The sequence below is a fragment of the Festucalex cinctus genome, chromosome 21 (genome assembly GCF_051991245.1).
Source record: "Festucalex cinctus isolate MCC-2025b chromosome 21, RoL_Fcin_1.0, whole genome shotgun sequence".
Classification (NCBI taxonomy): Eukaryota; Metazoa; Chordata; class Actinopteri; order Syngnathiformes; family Syngnathidae; genus Festucalex; species Festucalex cinctus.
Window position 1 is genome coordinate 12,507,917 of NC_135431.1, and position 26,801 is coordinate 12,534,717.

At 41.4% G+C, this 26,801-nt stretch overlaps 1 protein-coding gene across 2 annotated transcripts; it reads right to left on the reverse strand.

Annotated features, from left to right (window-relative positions):
• Window positions 1–290: 290 nt before the first annotated feature.
• Window positions 291–25,503, reverse strand: phip (PHIP subunit of CUL4-Ring ligase complex). Of its 2 annotated transcripts, XM_077511237.1 has the most exons (40): window positions 24,767–25,502; window positions 24,577–24,635; window positions 24,450–24,479; window positions 24,255–24,314; window positions 21,356–21,506; window positions 20,949–21,047; window positions 20,436–20,596; window positions 19,274–19,495; window positions 18,967–19,067; window positions 17,747–17,817; window positions 17,557–17,657; window positions 17,279–17,319; window positions 16,928–17,026; window positions 16,385–16,541; window positions 15,614–15,748; window positions 14,914–15,042; window positions 14,611–14,836; window positions 13,258–13,428; window positions 12,648–12,831; window positions 12,431–12,533; window positions 11,779–11,916; window positions 11,573–11,670; window positions 11,282–11,489; window positions 11,084–11,194; window positions 10,847–10,954; window positions 10,301–10,425; window positions 10,147–10,229; window positions 9,964–10,075; window positions 9,345–9,406; window positions 9,117–9,272; window positions 8,186–8,306; window positions 7,987–8,112; window positions 7,774–7,849; window positions 7,643–7,702; window positions 7,111–7,263; window positions 6,588–6,740; window positions 6,161–6,375; window positions 5,862–6,091; window positions 5,359–5,508; window positions 291–4,582 (listed from the first exon to the last, which is right to left on the reverse strand). In XM_077511237.1, the coding sequence occupies exons 1-40, from the start codon at window positions 24,804–24,806 to the stop codon at window positions 3,861–3,863; spliced, it is 5,547 nt and encodes a 1,848-aa protein (XP_077367363.1). In that variant the 5' UTR covers window positions 24,807–25,502; the 3' UTR covers window positions 291–3,860. The 2 variants fall into 2 exon arrangements, with proteins under 2 accessions (XP_077367363.1, XP_077367362.1); XM_077511236.1 differs by having other exon boundaries at window positions 9,117–9,406; window positions 24,767–25,503.
• Between the last annotated feature and the right edge of the window lie 1,298 nt (window positions 25,504–26,801).

Here is a 26,801-nt window from a genome sequence, read left to right on the forward strand (position 1 = left end):
CAAAGCAAACTGTAGTCGCAAAATAATGTTATTAATAGCCAAATCGACATTAAAATGTCATTGGTCAGAGATCTATGTTTGAGTGTAAAATGGCTGCCTGCCACATAACCAATGCAAACTAGATGAGCATCATGAGGAGCGTTTCTTTGACCAATCACATTGCAGGTTCATTCTCACACAACCAGAGCGCTGGCCCTTGATGACATTTGTGGATCAAGTCCGGGCAAAATTTGCTACAGTCAATCTTAATTAGCAAAACACTGTTGTGAAATGAAGAAATAAGAAGCAAATACAAAAACACAACTGTTTTATTTCTTTAAAATATTGTGTGTATCACCTAACAGGACAGCAGTACTTTGCCTACACACAAACATATACATACATTCTAGCTTAGGCTTTTTTTTTTTTTTTCAACTTGTTGATATCATTTATATATTTATAATATATATAAAAAAGTATCCAAACTAACAAAGATGTGTGAAACAGAAGTCTATCCCTTCATGCCATGCCCTCTTTGACAACTGGAAATGCTCACATGACACACGCACTAAGGCCCCTTGAAGATCATTTCAAAGGTGTTAGGAGTCGGAAGGTAGCAAATACTATAAACAGTCATGACATTTATGCAGAAAACAGGAGTTGTGGGAAGGTCATTTGGGATGGAAAAATTATTTGACAGATTCTAAAAGCAGAGGGAAGCAGCAATGACTTGATTCCACAATAATCAGTATGATGATGTTGCAGGTAATCTCCAGTGTGATCATGTCAGCTGCATATTTGAGGGAACCAGATTCTTATATCAAATAATACATACAGTGGAACTTGCAAAATGTTTTTTTTTCTTCCATTTAGAATTAATAAATGTAATTCTACAACATCTTTTACAAAAAAATAAAATCTTCGTTTATATACCTGTAGTACAAATCGCAATACTTGTCCAATTAAGACTTTACATATAATTTTATTACAATTAAAAAACAAAACAAAACAACTTATTCTTTGGCTACCAAAAAAAAAAAAAAAAAAAAAAAAAAAATCGAAAGTTTCCCCCAAAACTATCTTGAATATGTTCTTCCAAGAAAATACCATAAATACTGTATGTAGATCCATAAATAGGTAGATGGAAAAAATAATAATTGGGGCGGGGGCTCTATATGTATCGCAAGGATTACAAGTTTATTCAAAACGCCACCACCACTGATGCATACCAGTGATGTCAACCAATTACAAAAAAACAAAACAAAAACAAAAACAACAAGAACATAGAACATGAAATATTACTGCTACGTCTGAATCTTGTACCATGTCCTGGATGCTCAGTACAACTTTCATAATTGTTAATGTGAAGAGACTCACCTCCATCCTTGCAGTTATCCTTGAGAGTAATTTATTTTTTACACTTGCAAAATATACATTTTAATTGCGTTTAGCATGACTAAGGGTTCTATGACGGCCAAGGTTTGACCCAGGAAGAGATTATTTCCGATCCAATAGAGATGGGTGATTAACCAATTAAACTTTATTCATCTGGGCTGAAGTTTTTTGGTTTTTTAGCAGTGGCAATAGGTCTTTGTCCGTCGATGGTCGTTGTATTGAGCAAATTGTTGAACCTCTCATGACTGGTTTTCACAGATATAACACATTTTTAAAACCTATCAAGGGAAAATAAATGTCTTCAAAATTTGACTCACCCCGAAATCTGTCATGTTGTTTTAAGGTCATATTGCCCATACCGTCCTACTTTCCTATCTGCAAACAGAAAAATGGGACAATTGCAGGTTCCACTGTATGTGATGAAGGTGACACGACATGCATCATACAACACTCTCAGTCCCTGTCAATCAAAATTTCAGAGTACAACTTAACACTATACGAGTGGTTCCATAACATCAATAATCGAATAGTTATGTCAGCACAATGTAAGAGGAAGGCGGACATTTTGTTTGGCAGAAGACAGCCTGGCCTGGTGATTATAACACTTAAAATAATAATAATAATAATAATAATGATAATACAGTAAAAAGCACATTGCGAAGAAGCTGTGTGGGGTAGGTGCATGTGGCTCTAGTGTTGGTTATGTGATATGATTCACATGATCTAATAAATACACAACTTTTGTCTGTATCTTCCACACAGTCACGCATCAAACACAAAGGCACGTTGCTCATGCAGTATGACATACACGAGCTTTTTCGTCCATGTTGGCAATGACACACATACACACACACAAAAAAAATAATAAAAAAAAATAAAAAATATAACCCTTCCGACCAACAGTACCAGTATAAACGGTACAGTATTTGGTTTTTCAGCACACACACATCCATATCGTCCTTGTATAATGGAAAGCATATATATATATATATATATATATATACACACACACACACACACACACACACATTTTGAGCTTTTTCTGAAAAAGGAAGAAAAAAAGTAATATAATTTGGTGACTTTTAACCCCCTTAAAAAAAATATATATATTTTTTTTTTTTAAGATAACCTCTATTTTCTCCATTGTACAGGGACGAATCCATATTGATGTTGCTGTCCAATGAATATGCCAGTCTTCCTGTGTTTCATGAAAAACAATGATTAAAACACATTTTGTGATAAAGCAAGAACAATCGCGGCTTCTTGTGATTTAACAAAAATGTATATTAATGACTTTGCCCAATTATTAGCTAATAGAATTCCATGTTTTTGATTACTTGGGGATAAAACAGAAAAAAATAAAATAAAATCACAAAAGTGCAAATTCAAAAAAAAAAAAAAAATCATTCAAAATCACAAATTCATAAATACCTATAATCTTCATTGGACAGCACACATACCTCATGTAATAATTTTAGAAAAACTTTTTCATTGGGTGGAGATGAATCACACACTCATTTTTATATTTCTGTTTGTTTTGTTTCTATATTTTTGTTGTCCCCTGTAAAACATGTCATCACCAAGTTTTTATTTAAAATAAAATTATAAAATAAAATAAAATAAAAAATACGTGTGGTGTAGAATTTTTGGGCACAAATATAGTGTCATGCTTTTCATTGGACAGCAACACGAAAGACTTCCAGCAGAGGGCGGATCATCATGTACAAATGTTAAAAAAAAAAAAAAAGGGGGGGGGGGGTGTTCTGGCTTGTGAGGTGTATAAAAACAACCTTTGAGGATCTGGAAAAGTTCTGAGCTCGAGTGGCCGTATTTGACCCCGTCCACCCACTGGAGACGGTACAGTTCCATAAAGCAAGCGGCTTTTCTTTCAAGTACTAAGACAAAGGAGAAAGTGGGAGGGGGTCCAACATGGACCAATACTCGACGAGGAGGGAGGGGGGCACAGCTTGGATTAGCAGCAGCTGGGCCAATGAGCATGTGCGTGTGCAGCCCCTTGCACACAGCGTTGCCGCAAAATTGTTGTCAGATGGAATTTTCATGATGAAAATAAAAATCTTGAGTCTTGCATCAAAACATTTTTTCCTAAAAATTGTTTTTTTTGTCTGAATATTTTTTTAATCAAAAAAATGATTCAACGGGTAAAATGACAAATCCCTCAAATTATCTTTCATCATGATTCTTTAATTCATAAATTATGCTTCTGTGTTTTAATCCCAAAAGCATTTTCAGAAAATGTAACTTATATGTCTTTTCTTTTCTTTGAAACAATACAAATAAAATAAGAAATATTTAAGAAACGTTAAAAATTTGGACTTATTTGCCCAAAAACATTTACAGCAAATTTTATCTAGATGGTCCTTTAAAAAACAAACAAACAAACAAACAAACAAACAAACAAACAAACAGCCAGCTTTAATGGGCCGTGTGAAAGGGGCTTGCTTGTGTATGCGTGTGTGTGTGTCAGGCTACCAACCAATCAGGTTGGCCTTGGCCTTCTCTGTCAACTTGCGTACACGTCCTTTGGAGGAGGTTCCAAAGGTGATGGAGGAGTCCTCAAAGAGCAGTTGCCTCTGCTCCTCCTCAGAGTCATCCTCCACATACCAGGCTGAGCGTCGCCCCTGGTTACGGGTGCGCATGGAGCCTCCCGCCCCGTCCTCGCCCTCCTCCTCCTCATCCTCCTGCTCCCGGTGGTCCGCCGCCACCTCCCTCCGAGTGCCTCTTTGCGTCCGTGGTGCAGATGTGATGTCCTCGTGCACTCGCCGGCTGCTCCTCCTCAGCGGCGAAGGTTCAGGAGTCTCCGAGGGGTGAGGAGGAGGAGGAGGAGGAGGAGGAAGAGGTGGCGGTGTTACCTCCTCAGTTCTGAGGGACCGCGGTCGGCCCCTCTTTTTCGGCGTGCTAGAGTCCAACGTGATCGCTGCCGACGCACCACCCTCATCACCGGTGGATTGGTCAAGGTCGTCTTCAAGGGCGGGGCTGGCACGGTCTGTTTTGCTCTTCTTGCCTCGTTTCTTGCCCGGAGGGCGACCACGCTTTCTGGAGGGGCTCGTCGGAGTTGTCAGATCTGCCGGAGGGCTCGCCGGTGGGTCCGCTCGGGATTTTCGCCCCCTCCTTCCTGCTGCGGTGGTCAAGTGAGAGCTGTGGCCGTTCAGGTGGGCAGTACTCTGGGAGGCGGGGCTTTCAGGAGACCCTGGGAGGGGAAGTGACACACAGAAGGCGTGTTTAAGACAATCACATTCAGCCAAAAGGTGGAAAATGCAGGTCCAGAAAGTAAAAATCCTGCCACAGTTTGGCTTTAGCCCTTTTTGCTAAGCTAGGCTATCTCCCTAGCAGGTAACCGAGCACCCGGGGAACTAGCTAGTGAGCTTGCTCACTAGCACCTGAGGCTAAAGCCAAACTGTGGCAGGTTTTTTAAGTTTCTGGATCTGGATTTTCCATCTCTGCATTCAACACAAGAGAAATACACAAATCTACATAAGTTAGGCTACTACTGTTATTCCAAATTGAGTGGGGGATTTATATCTTATCTATAAAATAAAATTCAACATCTTTTTTTTCTGGAATTTTTTTCCCCATGGGAATATATATATATATATATATATATAAAAATTTAAATAAAAAAAGCAAAAAAAAAAAAAAAAGTTGTCATATAGATGTGATTCTATTGTCTTTTTATTGAAAAACAAGGAACAAACTGGTTGCAAGGTTATAGTTAACAGTTTTTTTTTATATATTTCTGAATCAAAACTACATTTGTGAAAATTAGTAGAGGAAAAAACTAAGAAAAATCAATATGCTTGGAAGAGGTATTTGTGATATAACCAATTTCAAGTTTTGATTTTGCGTGGGAAATAAAATACATAAATGAATAAATAAAATAAATACTGGGAACTTTTGAATGTTAAAATTGGCTATAAATATAAACAAAAGTTTTTACTGGTGACCGATGATCCTCACAAACATTACCTGATCTTCGTCTCACAGGCGTCCGCGGTTTCCGCCGCATGCTTCCCGTCACGCCACCTTCCACGCCCGGAGAGGGCGTCGTCCTCTCAGTTGCTGCAGGTGGCCTGGAGGCGGAAACCAAGTTGTGTGTTCTCAGCGAGCGTGTTGACTCTAGGATGGAGACAAAGTATAATCAAGACGGACGAAAATGTCATTGTGTAATTTTTAAATGTTTATTATCCCCCCCAAAAAAAACAAAAATAAAAATAAAAAAAATTTTTTTTCAGAAAATGGATTAAATTCAAATAAAACCCAATAAACCTAAAATGCCACAAGATTGACATTTCACCAAAAATAAAATGTCAAAATGGCATTTTGTCAGTTTGTCAGTTTTTAAACATTTTTTTTTATACAACTACTAATATTAAAGTAATGCTGTTTTTTGACAAATTTTGTGATTTTTTTTTCATCCAAAAGAACATTTTATAGTTTAAAACAAAAACAGAAATTGTAGGTGATCTGACCTGTCGCGCCGGCATTATGCGCAGATGCTGACGAGGGTGGCGAAAGTGCAAAATGTTTCGCGGCACTGCGTGTGCGCCCCACCGCCGGCGTGTCCGTCTTCCCGTTGAGCAGCGGAGGCGTGTGCTTCGGGGGGAGGTTCTGTCTCAGAGAGGGTGGTCGCGAGTGAGGCTGCGGTGACGGCTCCCGCCTGCTGGTCACTCGTGACGAGACGCGCCTCTTCCTCTCTGGGCTACGAACAGAGGGAGGGTCACATGACTGTTGTTTCAACTGGAGCTCCGGCAGGTTATGTAGTCGTAACCTGGACGCCGCGCTGCTGGGGGGAGACTCGCTGCGGCCTCGCCTCTTGACGTTCTGCCGTGTGGGTCGCTGGTCGGGAGTAGTGTGTCGGGCGTGGCGCTCTGCGGTCCGTCGGGTCAGCTTGTCCGTCAGGCCGTGGATGGCCTGGTAGTCAGCCAGGATGGAGCTCATGTGCTCCTCGAAGAGCGCAGACAGCCTCAGACTCATGCTGTAGATCTGAACACACACAAAAAGAGGGTCAAAGAGCTCCAAAATTGTATATTTGCCTTGTTTTTAGACTACACTCGAAACTTCATACTGTGGCTGGAACATGAATTCTATTGCGTTCATCTCAGTGGGAAACATTACTTTGGTTCATGAATTAAATTAAATTCGTGAAATGAGGTTGCGTTACTACTGTAACCTGCGCGCGAGCATGAATCTCTCACCCTGGACTTCTTACTGGGCGTGTACGCTTTGGAGTTGCTGAAGATGAGGCGCACATCCTTGGAGAGCTGGATGGGCGTCTGATATTTGCCTGCAGTCAGCGTGGTGAGGACCGTGCCAAAGTCCATAGGAGAGTCTACGATCTGGAGGTAATCCTAGCACAGTAACAGAGAATTAATGATTGGTGAATGGCCATACATATTACACACGCACCAACACCACAAAATAGATCATCTTACACACTTGAGTAAAAAATAAACAGCTTTTTCCCCCACATGGAAAAAGAGAAAAGGCGAGACTGTCATGTGCATGTCTCAGCAACAGGGGGTGCTAGAATAACTAATATAAAATTTTACAAAATCTCATCTGGGTGTTTATCCATCTGTAATTGATCTAGCCATTATTTGATACACAAACAGACATGTTTTTTTTTAATTATTACCCATATTTATCAAAATATTATACAGTACTTTGCAACTGCCAGTCCTTCTTACAATATCATCACATTAAGCATGTTTTGCGTACCGGATACTCCTGCAGGTCCACGGGCTCTCTGAAGGGCTCAGAATCCTCGCACTGGAAGATGAGGTCCAGCAGCTCCTTGCAGCGTCCTCGCCACGCCTGAGGGTCATACGAGGGCGGTCGCGTGCGCAGAATCCGTCGCGTTGAACGCCGCTCCTGAGGAGGACATCGCCATCAAAACATCATCAATGAGACAAAAGAAACGAGGTCACTCAGAAAATGGTTTAAGATCAGCAGTTTTCAAAATTTTTATCTATCAAGTATCACCTCAGAAAAATATTTTACACTCCAAACGCCACCAACATGACAATAGTGTGCTTTAATATAGTGGGGGGAAAAAACTGTCTATAAATAAAAATAGTCTAATAGCATTTTTAATAACAAATAGATTGTACACAAACGTTACATGCAACTGAACTGTAACTTCTACTTCCTCTATGGTGTCAAATGTTATTTTTTTTTATCACTTTTTATTCATTTTTATTTATTCTAATATGTTTGATTGATTTCATGTTGTAACTGTCTTTTACTAGACCTTGTGGTTTTGCGTGGAGGTTCCTGGCGTACTCGTGTCCTCATCGTCCTCTTCCTCATCCTGCATGGGCAACAAAAACATTACCGTTCATATACTAAATTTGTATTTAGTCAATTCTTTGAGGAACTTACCTCATCTTCAGAGTCCGAGAATGTGGCTTTCTTCAGGGTTTTGTAAAGTGGCATTAGGTCTGTCACACTTTGGTCCCTGAGAATGGAAAAACAACATGAAATAAAGTGTCATTAAATAAATAAAACGACCATACATCTATTAAATAATGAATATGCACAGTCTATTGTTGAGTTAAAAAGGCTGGGATAGAAGCAAGTGGACACCCGACTCACTTGATGAACTGCAGCATGAGGTCAGAGACAAACTTGGCAGTGGTGACGATGAAGGAGCCCGGCTCGTTAAACGTTTGCGCGTTGTGCTCCACGTAACGAACTTCCCACATCAGCGACGACAGTCGTCTAAAGCCAAAGCGCACGCACACTATAATCCATTGTACTGAATCCTATCACGCACAAACTCGCATTCAGATACCTGTAAAAGTGATTGACCAGCCTTTGGCGTATGGTGCTGAGGTCCGTGACGTATGCCACCACTGTGCAATAAGTGGGGTACGCTTGAAGGTCCACCGGGAAAGCAAACGGCGCCGCAATGTCTGAAAACAAACAAAAATGGTTTGTGTTTAGCTAAACAATCAAGCATGTGCCAGCGACGGCCCTTAAGGCTGCATTTCAACTGCATGATTTACGTGACAACTTAAAAAAAACAAAAAAAAAACATGGAATCAGATATCTTTTGGTGACATATACACAGCAGCTGCTCAAACACAAACAATTTGAAAAACAAAAACAAAATATAGACCTTTAAATATGGTGAAAATGTGCTATATTAAAAGTTGTGTCCATCATAAGCGCAAAAATTGTGCAAAAATGGCGCAAAAATGGCGGCCATTGCCGTAAAATGACTGAGCCTCATTAAAAACAATGCTGGAAATATTTGCATTACTACTTATTTCTGTGTTTTCCCTTCCTGGTGTTGACACTTTTGACAATTTGGTCAGTCAAAAATAAATAAACAAATTTTAATATAGACATTAAATCAGAATGGCTGGACCTGCAGCTTTCGAGACCTGGCTCTTGCCAGGCAGTTACACTAAAAAGTCATGAGAGGGCGCCATTGGAGCAGTTTTCATGCAACTGATAGGGTCACGAAAGCCACTGCAGGCCTCTTCATAAAGTCAAATCTCCTAACCCTTACACAGAGGTGGCAAATCCAGGTCCAGAAAGTAAAAACCCCGACAATAAAGAGGGCTTCGCTGCACATCACACAGAGGGTTAAAGCAACACTGCAGCCATTCTATCATGCTGATGACCCCAGCATGCTGACTCGTTTCCAAGAAGCTGCTTTGTTTTGCATGACAGCTGGAATGAGACCCGTGATGACGATGAAGATGATGAGATCCTACCCAGGGTGCAGAGCTGGTCGATAGCTTTGATGATGCGCTCGCACTCGTCGGCGCGCGTGCGACATCCCCATTCACCATCCAGCGGCACGTACAGGAGATCGCGATGCTCCTCCTCCGTGAGCGGGACACTCGTGCCCAACTCGTCCGGGAAGGACGCTAAGGAAGAGAACACGCAATTTTGAAAAGCAAGACTTAAAAGAAGATTGGTTTGTGTTACAAGGTACTCACCCTCATCAGGAATGAGCTCCATATCCCATGGACTCATCTTCTCCGTGTCGCCATTATCCCAGCTGGAACCACAGAATAACTTTATACAATGCTGCTTTTTTAAATGTATTTTCCAGAATCCTAGCTCATTGTGCACATCCTTTTTCAGATAGGTGACACTAAATTTAACACTTTTGAATCTCAGACGGCACGGTGGATGACTGGTTAGCATGTCCGCCTCCCAGTTCTGAGGACTCAGGTTCGAGTCCAGGCTCCGACCTTTCTGGGTGGAGTTTGCATGTTCTCCCCGTGCCTGCGTGCGTCTTCTCCGGGTACTACGGTCTCCTCCCACATTTCAAAGAGATGCATGGCAGGTTAATTGGGTGCTCCGAATTGTCACTAGTTGTGCTTGTGAGTGTGGATGGTTGTTCGTCTCTGTGTGCCCTGCAATTGGCTGGCAACCAGTGTCTGCCTACTGCCCAAAGCCAGCGGAGATAGGCTCCAGCACCCCCCGCGACCCTTGTGAGGAATAAGCGGTCAAGAAAATGGATGGATGGATGAATGTCAGGCCAGCATGCTGCCTAAACACACTCTCCATCATACACAATTAAATTCAAACATTTGTGTGATGTTTACCTACCAGACATTGTAGCATAGAAACAGGCTGTCTGGGTACTGCGACTGGAACGGCTCGTGACTCTCGATGGTGCCGAACCACCAGGCATCGTCGATCACTGAGCGAAACCTGTCACCTGCACAGAGGAGATCGCGCCTGAAGTGCATCCGCTTCGCTATAACTAATACTGCAACAATGATACCTTACCAATAGTCCACTGCCGTTTCCTGGCGTTGTCAAACTGCTGCCGCAGCACCAGGAAGTCGATGACGTCTGGCATGTCGTGGTACCTGTGACAAAAAATATCATATATCATAAAAAACAAAATGGCGGCATTAGAGAGGCAGCGCAGGGTCTTTACTTCATGGAGAAGGATCCTCCAGTCAGTTTGCCCGTGTCCGGGTCCAGGAAGGCCAGCTTGAGGCAGCATAATGTGGGCAAGCCCACCTCATACTTTATCCCCACGATCTTGATCAGTTCCTGCTCCTGACATGCAAGAACAAGAACAAAAACAAACACCTTATATACACTCATTAGTTGATGAGCAACAGCCATACACGGGGAGACTTAAAACAATAATTGCTGTCTGTCTTCACTTAAGAAAATTAGAAGTCACCATGAAATATGATGAACTTAACTATTTTAAAATGTTTTTTATATATTTATATTTTCATGTATTCCATATGTCTGTATTTCATGGATTTGCTAATTCTATGCTAAAAGCCTTCACTACTGTTACTTTTCGTCTTGTTACTGAAACGAGGAGTTTCAGTCAATAAAACATGAAAAAAAAAATGACGTTGCCTGAGACGGGCCAGTATACATTTTGAGTAGTTCAATGTGTATTATCAGATTAAGAAGGAAAGATACATACATTTCTTGTGTTCCTACTTTAATCTAGCCTTACCCGCAGCTCCATCTTGTGCCAGGGTTGCTTCTTAGGGTTGATGCTGTAAATTTTCTTTTGTTTGGCCATCTCCACATACGCCTCGTGGCCCTGACGGAAGTAGTACAACTGCACATACAAATAAACAGCATTATTACACAAGATGACAAAAGGCCCGCATTTTTCTCATCACAAGAAAAAGATTTGGAACTCGCCCCAATGTACAGAAAACGGCTTAAATGCTTATCCTTAACGTACCTCGTCTCCCATCTGTGGTATATAAGGACATCTCCTGGGAAGAAGGTCCGTGATCCAGGAAGAGGGAAGCCACTCCTCCAAAGTCAGCCCTTGCTCCTGAAACTCCGCCCTCTGCCAGAGAGCATACTTCATTTTCTAACAAACCGTATTTCAGTTTTTATTTGTGATGCTTTTTTTTTTTTTTTATCAATGACAAACCTTCCTCTTCTCCTTTGGCTTTGTCTTCTTTGGTATTGCACCGTCCTTGTCGGCTTTGTCCTTCTTGCGTTCTTTCTTGGGGTCACGCTTCTTGTCGCTGTCCTCTTCTGAGCTGCTGCTCTTCTTCTTCACCTTCACGCTTTTCTTGGGCGGCTCCAAGTTGATGCCCGCATCGGCCGTCCAATCTGAGTAGTCGCTGGAGTAGTCGCTGCGGACAAGACAACAATGATTAATAAAGGAAATTGGAATTCTGATATCCAACTTTAAGGACATATCATCAACTAGCCATACCTTGAACTGCTGTGATCATCAGGCCATGGCTCTTTTTGCTCCTCATCCTTCTCCTCCTCTGACGAGTGTCCGTTGATCTGCCGCACCTCTATCTCACCCTGATAATAAACACATTAAGGCAGTTGAAGTGGATGAAGCACTTGGTGACTATTTGGGACACTGCATCTATGTAAGGAAACCTGTTATATTGCATACGCGTGTTCTACCTCTGAGATGCTGTCGTCGTCGTCAGCCGCCTCAGCACTCTGACGACTCGTCTCCTCCACGGCCGCCCGGGTCTGGTAACCGTGGTTACCCTGACTCCGCCTCCCCTCGTCAGCCATCCCATCTGAAGTTGGATGAACCTGCGAGCCAATAATTACCAAAGGTGACACCAGTGTGACTCAGTCCATTAAAGAACATCCATGGGATAATAATCAGGTAGTGAAAAATGAGGCAAGATAAGACAGACCTTGGTCAAGGTGAGCGTGTCGCTTCTTATTACCTTCACCAAGGAGAGTTTGTGGTTCTACTGGAGCCAAACAAGTTCCTACTTTTTAAAAGTCAGTAAATGGGTGTTACTTGTGAAAGGTCTAATGCAGGAAGGAAGCCATTTTAGTGAGTTAGTGTGTCCATGACATTCAGATTAATTAAAAAAAAAAAAAAAGGCACATATTGACAATTGCATTTTTTCTTCACAAGTAAATAAATATGAAAGTGCACAATTTGGTGAGAATTCAAATTAACATGGTTAGGGCTTGGTGGAGGTGTGTGCTCAACAGTGCCATTGCAGCATTTGTCTATTACATTGAAAGTTAAAAAAAAAAAAGAAGAAAAAAAAAAAAGAAAGAAAAAGTTGTCTTGACTTAAAAGTCTTACTCTGCTCTCTTTGGGCAGGGAGTGGATGGTGCGTCTCCTGCGTTCCGACTGGTAAATGTTGATCTCCTCTTCCCCTTTGGCCTCTCGCCAGTTCACCTGTTTCCTACATGATCAAAACAGACATGCACATAGTCAGCACTCAAAGATCCATAGTACAACAAAGTATACAGAAAGTATACTGTTGGTGTAACTATGTAACATTGTTGCAGTTCATTACCGGACGGACGCATCCTCCAGCTCAGGCACCAGCACCCTGCGGCTCCACGCCACCAAGTCTCCCTCGGTGGCCATCTGGCTGCGCGGCGCGTTGCTGTGCATCTGCCGCACACCCTCGATCTGCCCGCTGCGACGGAGACCCACGTTGGGCGGCGAGTGCACCTCTGTCGGAGAACCCACAGACCCTGAAGGATAAAAAAATGTAGAAGATATTTGTGATGGTTGCAAACGTGGTATGGTGTGGTAAAGACTTGAAGAAACATTGGAATTGGGGATTGTTAAAGTACTGCGATTGGCTGGCAACCAGTCCAGGGTGTACCCCGCGTACTGCCCAAAGCCATCTGAGATAGGCTCCAGCACCCCTCGCGACCCTTGTGAGGAATAAGTGGTCAAGAAAATGGATGGTTGTTAAAGTAAGTAATCTTTAAGCTCCGTTCTGAAATCTGCATACTCCTTGGGGAGGCCAACATGTTTTCAGTCAGGACAACAAGGAAGGAAACAAATATTTGATTTCATTTTTCTAAAGGGGATAAGTCGGTGGAGAAAAAAAAAAGTTAATAACACAACTAATGGACTAAGCCTTAGAACTAATTCACACAAAGCATGAATACCTCTGCTGACTCGGGAGCTTGCGGTAACAGCAGCGGCGGCAGCAGGCGCAGTAGCAGCAGGTGTCTCATTGGAGCCCAGCCTCTGGTCCTGTTCCTGTTGTAATCTCTGGATCATGGTATCTAGAGGACTGGGGCCATCCAGTGCTTGCTCGCTGACCACTTGGTTCAAGCCTGGTAAACAAAAACAAAAAAAGCCATAAAAATACATAATTGAGAATAAATGCATAGGATCCAACTGTGAAGTTTGTTTCACTGTCTTTTAATTATCTCTTAATTATGTTCAGGCAGTAAGTAGCATCAAGTGGCTTGTTAATTGACAGAGTGTAGTTGTTCCCCTACAACCATCTTGTTACACACATAAAAAGAGGGATAATGTCTAGTCTTGGCAGACGATTACAATTGTATCTTTCAGACTGACTAGAAGGCAGGTTGGAGACAACCATGACTGATACCACCAGAAAACCTCTGAAAATGTTACATTTATCAGGAGTCCTGTAAGATTTGTTGCATTTACATTTTTGGGGGGGTTAATATGAGAAAAAAAAAAGAAAAAGACATGGTTAATGTGTTGGAGAAAAATATACTCATGTATCTCATGAAAGAAAATATTAGTTTGTTTACTTTAAATAAAATATAGTTTGCTTCCCAGTTTTGATTATACACTGCTAAAAAAATTAAAGGAACAAAGTGTTCTCTTAATTGTTCTGATTTTTTTGCAATACATATATACATAGGATAGACAATGTTCAAAACAATTAAGGTAACACTTTGTTCCTTTAATTTTTTTTTGCAGTAAATATATTTGTTCCTCCCTCAGAATATTTTTTTTTTTAAATAAAAGAAAATATGAAAAAAACATATCATGCTCATTTTAAATGTTTAGTAAAATAACCAACATTGGTTTCTTGATTTAAAAAAAAAATAAAAATTAAAATATAAATGTCAAATTAAATATAAGTTTATTTTACGTTTGCACATTTTATGTGGCATATTCTTTTTAAATTAAAAAAACATCCATTTAGATTTCATTTAGATTTATTCAACCAATTATTTAATAAAATTTAAAAAAAATAGCTTCATTGGACTAATATTTTTGTACTTTATTATTTACAATGAATCTATCAAATTATTTCATGATATAAATAAAAAGTAAAGATCATGTAAATAGATTTTAAATTAACCAATTTTAGGAAAAGTAGCTAAATTAATTGATACGAATGACCTTAATGTAAATGGTCAGTGGGGCAGGATTAAAGAACGAAGTGGGTCATACTTTGCCCACCCGTTGCAGCAATCCTTTAAAAGTGCTGTTATGGAAACAAACCAAGACAGCAGGTGACATCACACTCGTACCCGAGGAAGTGACGCCCATCTGCGGGATGAGCTGCTCGTCCCGGCAGCCCTCCCGGCCAGGCACCAGCCGCTGGTATCGGGGAGGATGGGGGTTGCCGTCCACATCCACCAGGAAGGGGGGCGGCATGAGGTGAGGCGCCTGCTGGGTCTGTTCATCCAGCACGTAGTTGTTGGCGTCGCGGATTAAGGGCCGGTAGTCAGTGTGGAAAAACATCTGGTCAGCGATCTAGAATATTGCAGATCAGTGAAGTCAAGGGACATCGTTACGTGCGTGCACGTGTTTGCGGGTGTATTTGTGTGTACCTTGTCATACTTCCCGCTGGAGCCGAAGCCGAAGATGAGCAGGTGACCGTGGGAGTCGGTGGCGGAAAAATGTTGCCCATCTGGGCTACACTTACAGTCAAACAACGCCCCGTGCCCCTGACCCTCGATCTAGGGAGATGTAGGCACTCATTAGTTTATTAGCAGACACCACAATGAAGTAAAGGTCTCACAAATGTTGCCATTTTCAGCTTGTGCTGTCATGTGTCGCCATAGCAAGTCCCTTGCACGATTTAAGATGGTTTTACTTTTTACTCTGCATGCAAAAAAAAAAAAAAAAAAAAAAAAAAAAAGCATGGTGTTGATTTAAATAAGTCAGTTTTATTTAATGCTAACACAATGCAAAACACCATAGGCGGCATATTTGAGATACGCGTGCTTTGACTTACGAGCTTGGTGATATAAATAAATTAAACTCATCTTAAGGCACCCTTACCTTACCTTACCTAAAATATGCTACTTAATCCTTCCATCAATTTCCACCCAAAATGTGGAAAGAGCTGTGAATAGTTTCTGGAGTGAGGCTTTGTTAGGTGCCAGTGTACATAACCCTCACTAAGTGTATTCTTTTATTCATGCAGCCCAGACACCAGAATTGAAGTAAAACATCTGCGTCACATGTGAGAAGGACAAAGAAGAAATGCAGATTTTTTATTTTTTTTTTCCCCCAGCGCTAGCTCACCATGTTGAAGTAGGATCGGATCTTGACGCCTCTGGCCAGGTCCCACACGATACAATTGCCGTCATGTCCCGCCGAGAATAGGATGCGGGGATCGAAGGGGTGTGGCTCCAGGACAAACACCTCGTCCTCGTGACCCTGTTCAGATGAAATGCCCACATTGAGGTGAAACAATCCTACGTGGCGCTGTGTTCTTGAATGCATCGTTCGCCCTGAAGCATTTTTTTTGTTTTTTTGTTTTACCAGCGTCGGTTACAAGTTGACAGCACTTTATGTAAATGTACTGGGTTGAATGTGCACAAACAGTTGCTATGGTCCTGGGCAGGAGTATTAGGGAGGGGTTTTTGAAAATTCTGTTTGACTAAGCAATGATATTCGATATGCATGTCTCTCATAGACCCACAAAAGAAGTCATTCCTGAAAGACACAGGAAGTACAATTTAGTTAAGACCCATGCAAAAGTCTCAAGAAGCCATGTGCATAAAGACACAGAAAGTCTCCTATTTTTCCGCCATTTTAGGGATTTCCAGGACTTCCTCAAAATATTTGAAGCTTGTATGCTAAAGAGAAGGGTGACATTAAATTGCTAGAATTTTAGGTTTTGGTCATTTTGTGTGGGCAAAAGAAAAAAAGAAAAAAGAAAAAAAAAAGTATAGGTTTGGCCATTTCAAATGGTGTCCAAAAACAAACTTTAATGAGATCTTGCTACCAAACATTTACTGTATATCTAAATATCTCATATTGACATTGTGTTAATGTACCAGCCATACGCACCATCAGGACGTGAACCAGGTTCCCGCTGATGGAATTCCAGACCTTCAGCGTAAGGTTGTTGGCTGCCGTAATCACCGTGCCATCGTGGCGGTCCCACGCTACCATGGTGACCTTTAGCTTAGTCACCTTGTCTTCCAGCGGTGGCGGGTTGTACTTCCTACAGCAAAGGTCCCAAGTGTAAATATTGCATATCAATTACTCATCATGATAAGGTAGCTGAAAATTTGCATCAAAGCAAAAAAAATGTTTTCATATTCACCTAAATCAATCGAGTTGTTGCTCAAGTTTTGATTTGACAGTACAATTACCCCCTGCTGATTGTAGTTCATCGTTGTTTATCATACCATAGATTCTTAATAAAGTTTTTTAACATACACAGACCAGACAAGTACGAATTGCAAACGTTCAGCGTCCTGTTGTGCCACGAGGTTGCAGTTATTTAAAGGTTTATAGTTACGGTAAAAAAATCGATCAGAATTTCTGTTAGCTCATCTCTGGAGTTTCAAATGAAAGAAAAAGCAGGGGTCCAAGTACTATACATACCCTGGCAATTTGGTCTGCATGTCTAGCAGGATGCTCCTCCAGCCTTGAGGCTGCAGCTGCCAGATGCGTGCGGTGCCGTCCCTGCTGCCACTCACAAACCTAACACAAAATAAAATGATAATAATGCAGCAGCCAAACTAACACAAAAATGCTAAGTAAACACAACAGCTCATTAAAGAATTACCGTGAATGCACTTCATGTATTAATCATAGTGTCACAGAGTGAAGGCAGCATTACTTCTGTGCTGACAACTCATTAATTACAACACAAAGAGCTACCATAACAACAAACTGGATTTGCGTTGCAAAAACAAACAAACAAAAAAAAACTCCCTTGACACACAAACTTACCGGTCACTGCAGTGTGAGAACTGGATGCTGTCAACTTTGTCCTAGTAAGCAAAAATATGGAGCAAGTGTGAGTAGGACAGCTTCCAAAATCATGCTATTTCCTCTCAAAGTGGCCTCTGCTCTCTCTTATAGACACCTCGCCCCAATTCACAAACACATAATGACTATGACTCAAACACACAGTATAGCTAAATATTTTAGTTATTTTGTTTCTAGTTCACATTTTTTGAAAGAACAAAGCTTGTGTAGAATTTCCGCTATTCAATGGCTTTACTGACTGTATGAGACTCCAGTTCTGAGATCTTCTCTGGTTGTCCTGAGCCAAAGTAGTACACTCTGATGATGTGATCTGTGCTTCCCGTCGCCAGGAACATCCCACCTGTACACAATTTGATATTTTGAAATCATCTTATGGTGTCCAATGTCCAGATGGTGACATTTGTTGTCGTTGCTGTCAGTTGCGTTCACCTGCACTGAAGGAGGAGCACATCATCTGGACGCCGGGTCTGGAACGCTCAGTGAACTTACTCGGTCTCTGACTGGATGCAAGGAAAAAGTGATGTCACTAAAGAAGGGTAGCAGTAATGGTGAAAAGTACCATGACAGCCATTGAACAGGAAATAGAACATGAGGAAATTAACTACAATGAGCAACATATAATTAATAAAATAGCATCTGCTATCGGTTGATACCTATAAAAACCCAACTAAGCGTTGAATCAAACTACCATCAAAGTATGATTAGTTTTACTTTATTTTAGTTTAATTATACAGTAGTTATAGTCATCTCATTGGTACAGTATGAGAGTTCTGAATGTTAAATTATGACTTAAAACTTTGCCTGTAGAGTAAACAGTCCTGTTATTGGTATATTAAAGTTTCTCTGGTCCATCCAAAATGATTACGGGTCAATGTAACCCCCAACACAAAACTAAGACTAAACTTTACAATTACAGACTACTCAATCAATATTTAGTGCAACTACTGGAATCAAGTGCTTGTTGTGAATATTGGACAAATCAATTTTAATCACCATTATCAGGTGCCGCTCTATGTCTCACTGTCTTTTTAAGACTGAATATTTATCGCTTACATTTTTCTCCTTTTGTTTATGACTATATCAGGGGTGGCGAGATAGGGTCCTTGAGGGCCAAAGTCCTGCAGGTTTTGGATATTTCCCTTCTTCAACACAGCTGATTGATGATCAGCTCATCAGCAAACTCTGCATAAGCCTTATAACAATCTTGTTAATTGGAATCAGCTGCAATTCGAGTAGGGAAACCTCTAAAACCTGCAGGACTCCGGCCCTCGAGGACCACAGTTTGCCACCCCTGCTATATATAATTTTGTATTTCAGCAGCTGTGAGAAAAACATAAATACAATTTACTTAATATACTCGTTCAATTAAAAAAAAACATTAATAAAAGAAGTTTTATTGAATTTTCTTACATTTTTCCGATATATATATATATATTTTTAATAGAGTTTTTAACTTCCATTTGACCCGCAACAGAATGGTTTCATATAGGCAGGACACATTCGTTTTATGCACATTTATTTCCTATGGGAAAAATGTCAAATTGTGTTCAACTCTAGAGACTTCACTATAATTTACACCCCATATGTCATTATTTATGTATAATAAAGAAATTCTCAGTGCACTCTTTACATTGGCAGCTGTGTCTCACCCAAACTTGAGTGTGCGTGCGTCCCACTGCCAGAAACAGATGGTGCCGTCAGCACCCGTGGAGGACAGGTAGCGCTTGGAGCCGCTACACAGAGGAGAAAACTGCAAACACAAGCAGTTCATCATAACAAGTTGAAATAATAATCACTATAATATACAAAATGTTCAAGGCTCACTAATAACAGAGACCCAATAAAGCCTTTTTTTTTTTTTTTTTTTTAAAGTTCTTCCCCACTCACATTCAGTAAAATGTTCCATTTTTTATTTTCACACTTTACTCTCATACAGTCGAAGGTGACTCTCCTCACCTGCAAGGACGTGATGGACGCGGCGTGGCCCTCCAGCACAGCTAGCGGGGCGCACGTCTGCAAGCACCACACGCGGATGGTCTTGTCGCACGAGCCGGCGGCGATCATGGTGTTCTCGTAGCTCACCGCCATGTCGGAGATCTCGGCGGCGTGCCCGCGCAACGTCGCCAGCAGACACCCGCTGTCCGTGCTCCATATCTTCACCAGGCAGTCATCGGAACCCTGAAGTCGAAGCCGGTAGAAAGCAGTTGATGCATCAGAAAGGCGGTGGGGGGCGGGGGGGGGGGTCGGCTAACTCGGTTAAGTTGGCCACCAAAATTGGTCGTCACAAAAAAGTGGAGGTGTCGATTACTTGGGTAATTGAAGGATTAATTGATTCTGAAAAGATTTGTTTGTGACAGCCCTTAAACCACAATAATACTGATCAGTTCTTTTGGAATTATGCAAACGGCAGCTCATATGTTTTTTGTTTTTTTTTTTTTAAAAGCATGTTGGCTCACTCACACCACTGTATTAGGATACCAATATGATAGTATCAATAGCTTACAACTGCTTTAATCAAACAGCCAATGAAAAATAATTACTATGACTGTCACAAGGTAAAGCGATATAAATATGATCAAAAGAGACTGCAAACTGGAAGCGGGCGGGGAAAGGAGCCAGAGGATGAATATGTTAATTCTGGCATTTATCCAGCAAGCGCCTCTGAGGAAACACTCTCACTCTCCAGTTGTGAAGAGGAAAAGCGGGAAAATAGAAAGGGGGGGGGGGGGGGGGTAGGCAACTGAACAAAGGAGGGGCCACACGGGAGTAGAAGAAAGAGACGGTGAATGCGAGCGAGCCCAGGAAATGTATAAACGCAAAGAGAGATAACAGAGGAGTCAATCTTGTACCCGCCCCTGCACCCCTGACCACCCCCTCCTTCTCGCTCTGCAGCCATTTTTAGGCATTTTAGGACGTGAAAGCTGCAAATGGATGAAGGCAGCCTAAATAACAATTAAATAAGTCAGACAACTAGAAGAAAACACAACTTTTGACACAAAAATGTGTACAGTCAGTTAGTACAATCAGTTACTTTTTGTACCTTTCCCATTTTTTGATAATGGGGCCACAAAAGTACAAGGTTTCCAATAGTGATACAAGCCAGATCTTGCTCACTTACGGTGAATATGCGTCGTCCCGTCCTGTCGAAGGTGACGCAGTAGACTGAGGAAAGGTGTCCCAGGATCCTCTTATGCATCTTCATGTGCTGATACACTGCGGTGGGAACGAGCTGGCGCAGGCGGTAAGAACCGTTCAAACGCCGGCCGTGGCTGGTCTCCACTGGAACGACGAGTAGAGAGAAACATGATGTGAGGACGCATGGCTTCCTTCAAGAATTAATCCGTAGCCTGCTGATGCAAATTGTTTACACTGAAAACATTGTGGCAAATTGATGGGAACAAGTTTACTCAGTCATTTGGAATTTGTGGGCGTGTAAAGTATGTTTAAAAGCTATTTTTAAATAAATCACTTGTGACACCAATTCCCAAACTTTTCTAATAGACGTCGTACAAATTGGATTTTCACCTATTGCGAGTTGGTCTGGAGCTTATCACCCGCTATCACTGTATACCATCAGTGACTGAGTGAACGCTATTGTCATGAATTTAACAAAATCAAAGGTGGTCTTTACCGATGTTGGCCGGGCTCCCGTAGATGATGGGAGGCTCTGGCGGTCGGCCGCAGTGAAGTGCTGCCAGCGCTGAACCCTTCCATACCACATGCTTGCAACCTGGGCGACAACAACAACAACAAAGATATGTAAAACTAAAAATAATAATAATAATTACATAAGTAAAGCTGTTACATATCTACGTTAAGGTCCAGCACACTAGTGGAATGCCTGCTTACTTATTAGTAACTTTTTCCCCACTTCAGACTCCCTCTACAAAATGATTTTTTTTTCTGCACACCAACCAGTTGGATAACTTTAGTACACTAATAGGACAACTACATGTTAATGAGGATTAAACCTGTGCACGTATTGACATGTGTGTGTTACTTGAACTACTAATGAAGCATTCGATGTAGTCGGCTCACTTTTGCTGGTGCGCAGGAGATTCTGTCGGCCCGCCCCCAGCAGGCTGGTGAGTCCTGGGACGCTGGCTGGGACATCCCGCTCCAGCAGAGGACACACTCTGGAGCACACGTGCAGCAGGTGCTCAGGACTGATGTGGCGGTACAGCTTCACCTGCATAATAATACATGTGCGCGATGAAATGGGAAAGAGATCAAAACACTCCACCACATTTTGTGTCAAGAAAGTGTCCCTATGACAATAAATGAGATGCCTTAATACTTAAAAAAAATACATTTTCAGAAGCCAATTCATTTAGAAGAAACCGCCAGAAGAAAAATATTACAAAAACTAAATGGAGTTGGAGCGCATTATGTCACCCCCATTTGAACACAAAAAGAGTGTGACAAACAAACATACATGACATTTACAAATTTCAATTTGACTTTTGAAGAAATGTCAATGTAATATTAAATTTTTTTATATAAAACAATTTGCAAGAAGAAATTAAAAGCAGGTGTATGCCTCTATTTCATATTTTATGTCACATCTAACAAACAACAAAAATGCATCATGTAGTCAAGCATGAAAATGAAAAACTCCAAACATTTTATGGCATTTCAGGGACGCATGGCAACCTGACAATTCACCAGGAGTGAAGACACAAGCAACATAACTAATTCTGTATCTAAAACATAATACTTAAATTATCAAACATGTACCTTGCCTTGCATGCAAAACAAAAAAATTCCATAAATCAAAAGGGGATTGCATTTGATAAGCTACATTGTTGTGTATTTAATAAATGAACAAAAACATGTATTTTATTTTGCACTGCATACATTATTACAAATCAATGCAATATGTTTGTAATCAACAAACAGTATTTACACTGCTTCTGCACTAGAGTGGCACCATGAGATGAATGTGCGTTTAACGAGGATTCGGTATATTTTCTTTTGAAACAAGAGACAACAAATGTAATAGATTTTGGTTTCATTCTATTCTTGACCACACATGACCTGTGCGTGCTGCACACATTTAAATACTGAAATGCAACACGCACGCGCACGCACACACACTTTGTCCATTCTCTTATCAGTGCATTAACAGCCTGTGTAACACACGCACACACACACAGACACGAATACATGCACAATTAATGGCCGCCGATAATTACATCCAACATCATTGCTGGTACAGGAGACGTGATCAGCATATCACAACGAGTGCACGCACGCACACACAATTTTCTCTGCACATAATGGCTCCCGAGTCCCTACACATAATTGCAAAAGAAACCATCTTCATAACATTTTCCATGCAGCACATCACTGAAAAAAATCAAAAATAAAACACTGTTAACCATTCACTAAAACCATTTTCATACATGCACAACTGTATATCCCCTTCTTGCTTAATAATGCAAATATGTATTCTATATAATTTAGCATCTTATTAATTACCCCTAATTAATAATGCAATTAATTCTCATCAACATCCTTCCACCATCAAAGCACAATCCACTTGGGAGTAAAAACAAAATAACATTACTAAATACATTAACAAAACCAATGTGACATGTCACAATTTTTTTTTCTTAAAAATTAAAAGCATTTGCACTACTTTTTTCAAGAGAAGAATAGAATCGGGCTTTGATTGACAGGTGGTGGGAGGGGCACGCAGAGCGAGAGCATACGTGAGCATGTGCAGTCAGACAAAAATATACTTCATAATATGACCTATTCCACATACATTACACTTTCACATACTTTAATCCCCCATGTATAGATATATAATGTTCATATGTGTGAATGCAATGCAAATATTCATTAAAGAAAAATTATCCAAAGAAGTTAATAGTTAAGAACGTTGATTAAATATGATTTAATAACAAAATATGTGCAGTGCACATGTATAGCTCATTGGCAAATGTAGTCAGCCACATGGGGATTTGTGCATTCTCTCCATTCTCTAAAACGCCCTAAAGCTTGCTTATGTGCTTTTAATTAGCATAATATGCACATTAATTAATTGCAATATTTGTCCATATGCAAATAGAAGGAGTTAGCTCGTTTGTAAGGACATGTTGGGAACCTGGGGGTGACGGTCCAAATCCTGCTGTGTGGTAACAAATGAAAACTACTTGTTGGAGAGACACTGCTTCTGGACTACTGTTGAGGTACCCTTGAGCAAGGCACCAACAACACCATTGGGTTGTGTCAGAGGGAAAGTGGTTTCACTCTTGACATCTGTCCTTGTATTGCATGCCTGCGTGATCTGGTTCTACGTGTTGTATCCAACAGCAGAGTGTAAGTCTAATTTCCCACTTCAGGGATTCTAATGAGTATAATAATACAGAAAAAAAATTAATAAGAGTTGCACATTACCTCTCATCTCCATGTCCAAAATAAAACCTCCAGGGGGAAAAAATAATAATAATCCAACAACACTTTTCTGTTTTTCTTCCTCGATGTTGAGTGGCAGCTGCTGTTAATCCAGATTTAATCCAAATATGAATTGAATTTAAAAATTGAGTCAAATAATCCAGTTTGCAGCCGAGAAGGAGTGTTGTGAGTATGGAGCTGGCTGGAAGTGAGCGAGAGTGAGAGACTGTGCTCCAGTCCAGTCCAGCCTGCCTGCCTGCCTGCACCCACAACACTCGTGACGTAGCAACAATTCCACAAGCGTTTAAACTCCACTTTCCCCTTTTAGGACTTGCGTGGGACACCACCTGGGTGACGATGCCAGGTCCTGACCCCCCTAGAAATCATAATCTAAGGCCTATTATTTTCACTTGGTAAAAAACAACAACATTATAATGTGTTTTGCTGCTTGTATGGGGGAAAAAATGCGGGAAATTCAATTCGTAAAGTTGGCGTGTTGAAACTTTCTTCCTGCAAAAGAGAGAAACTCCCTTACCAAATTGTCATACGTCCCGGGGTGTTCCTGCCCTGTCCAGTCCAACCTCTTCGGCAACAGCTATACACGAAGACACACACAAAACATTTTTAAGTGTTACCACCCTAAAAAGTGTAGTTTTAAGGCATATTCACTAGTAGTGAAGCAAAAAAAAGGGGGCAACATTGCGCCCGCGCATCTCTCCACTCCACTTACCTCCTTATCCTCCACCTCCCTTATCAGCGTCTGAAAATGGATAAAAAAAAAAAAAAAAAGACAACATGAAGCCTCATGGCCGCCTTGATGTACTCCAAAAAAGCCTCGAAATTCTCAAAACACCAACCTCGGCTGCTTCCTGGCACGGTCCAGCTTCGAGAAAGCGGGCGATTAGGAAGTAGAGCTCTGGTGTGGGTCGGAGGGAAGATAGAAGAGGAACGGGGGAGCTGCGTTACAAGAGGGCTGCCGCTCGCGGGGAGGGAGAAGGGGGGACATAAACGACAACCTCGGCCCGCTCCCCGAGCTCCGCTACTCACCAGAAGTCAACTGCGCGATGTGCGGCCTTTCTGAAGCCATGTTTTCGGCGTGCTTCGGCGGGGGCAGCGCCGGAGCCGGGCCGCTGGGTGTCGGTGGCTGCCCTGTAGCTGTCACTGTTTATCCACCAGGAAGAGGCTGCCTCCATTCAGGCGCTCGAAAACAGGCCCGGTTCGCCTCCGCTCACGGTGCTCCTCCGCGCGGGGACGAGTCTAGTGCCTCCCGGGTGGGTTTGCCCGCCATGCAGCGACGCAAATGACGGGGACGCAAAACATGTGCAGACACACGTTTAGATGACGTTGATTTTAGTGGTGAAATTTTAATCTTATGTGAGTGTTTTTATCAATATCCCCTCCCCCTCCAAAGGGGAAAACGCGAGCCCTCAGCGGAGGGATATCAGCGGTGTGTTTCACGCATAGGCCACGGTAGAGAGAGGAGGTTCAGGTTGTAATGGCAACCTACTCTCGGAAGAGGGAATTTGTTACTTCAAAGTGCTCGATACTTCACAACCAAACGACGTTTGACGAGTTAATAAGTAACGATTGACAATTAATCGAGCCGCGGATAGATACACTTAAAAAAAATAGACGTAAAACATGGCTGCCGAATCTGCGCGAGAATGCTAGCTACTTCTAAAAGCCAACTTGGCACCGACGTATGTTTACTTGTAAAGTATTCGTTTCGTTTTGGGGTTACTCGAACAAGATGTCTCGCTAACACACTCGCCCTCCCCGGGCGCTTGCTCGGCGAGGAAGAAGTCCATCTCATTAATGTCGCCTGACACTAAAATGGGGGAAGGGTTGTTGTTAGCGTCAGATGGGGGCAACAACGCAGCCTCATGAAGGAAAATCTCGTGAGTTAGTGGAACAGAATGGAAATATTGGAGTAACATTATGGACCGAAGGGACACTTAGAACTCCTGGGCTCAATTCAATTCACGAAGTGACTCGAAAACGCAAATTTTAACAGTTGGTGGTCAATATGAGAAGCTTTGGGTTTACACCTAAGTAACCCTTGCTGACACTTGAGATTAGTTTTTCCTCTTCAGTACATATAATGACACTTAAGATTCAGCGACAGATATACAGCCTTGCTCAAGGGCACATTGTCCGTCAACCATCCTTGGTAAAGAAAGTATCATCCTTTAGCATTCCCCCATGATTTCCCCTTATAAAGTGTTCCATGTGTTGCAGGTCTCAATCCTGTAAGATCCCCGTGCTTAAGGCCGAGACCTTTCTGCCAAGTCGTAGAGTGAGTTGCATTCTTGTAATAGCAATATTATGTGTATTGTATTACATGTAAAGAAGGTAAGTGACACCTCAGAATCAAGTGGTGAGTGTATAGTGTACACATGACCAACAATGTTCAAGAGTTACATTTATTTGTGTGAAAAGACATGAAGTGACACACCCATCAGAATTAGTTTCCACTGTTGGGTGACTGCACACGGTGTGTAATAAAACCAATTTCCAAATAAAGTGAAGCACCTTCATGAAAATGTCTCGGCTTTTCATTTAGTTGAGGGACAGCTATGGTGAAAACGAATCAATCATGCCAGAAACCTCTCGAAACTGAATTAGCTAGCCCAGAAACTTTTTGCAATAAAAAGATGAGAAATATGATTGATGGCAAAAATGAAGTGATGTACTCATCCCTTGTTCTTTGAATATGCAGTTAAATCCTGCAAGGAAAATAAACTACTAAAAAGTGTCAGTAAGACAAGCTGTACATGCAGGAAATAGGGCCTCAAACGTAGTGATGAATGTTCTTTAATTTGGCAATATAACACTAAAAGAAAATAAATTATGAAAAGTATTTTGGTCAATAAAAATACTGTTTTGGTGTCTCTCCAGTATTTTGTTCCCTCTGCATCTGTGTGCATATCTTTGCATAAAATTTTCTCTGACGTAAACGTTAAATATCTCATGAAGCATAAAACATCTTTTTGTGTTCTTTGCAAATTGGCAAAAAAAAAAAAAAGTACAATCTTGTAACATTGCTTTGAAAGAGTATGTTATTTAAAAGTTGTGTGACGTG

Bases quoted from the DNA above. Each gene is read 5' to 3' on its own strand.
- phip (XM_077511236.1), bottom strand. From the start codon at position 24,806: ATGGCTTCAGAAAGGCCGCACATCGCGCAGTTGACTTCTG. The intron at 6,092-6,160 runs GTTACGACTACA...CTCTGTTCGTAG, and splicing joins CCCAGCAGCGCGGCGTCCAG to CCCAGAGAGGAAGAGGCGCG. The intron at 4,583-5,358 runs GTAATGTTTGTG...TTCCCCTCCCAG, and splicing joins GCCTGTGAGACGAAGATCAG to GGTCTCCTGAAAGCCCCGCC.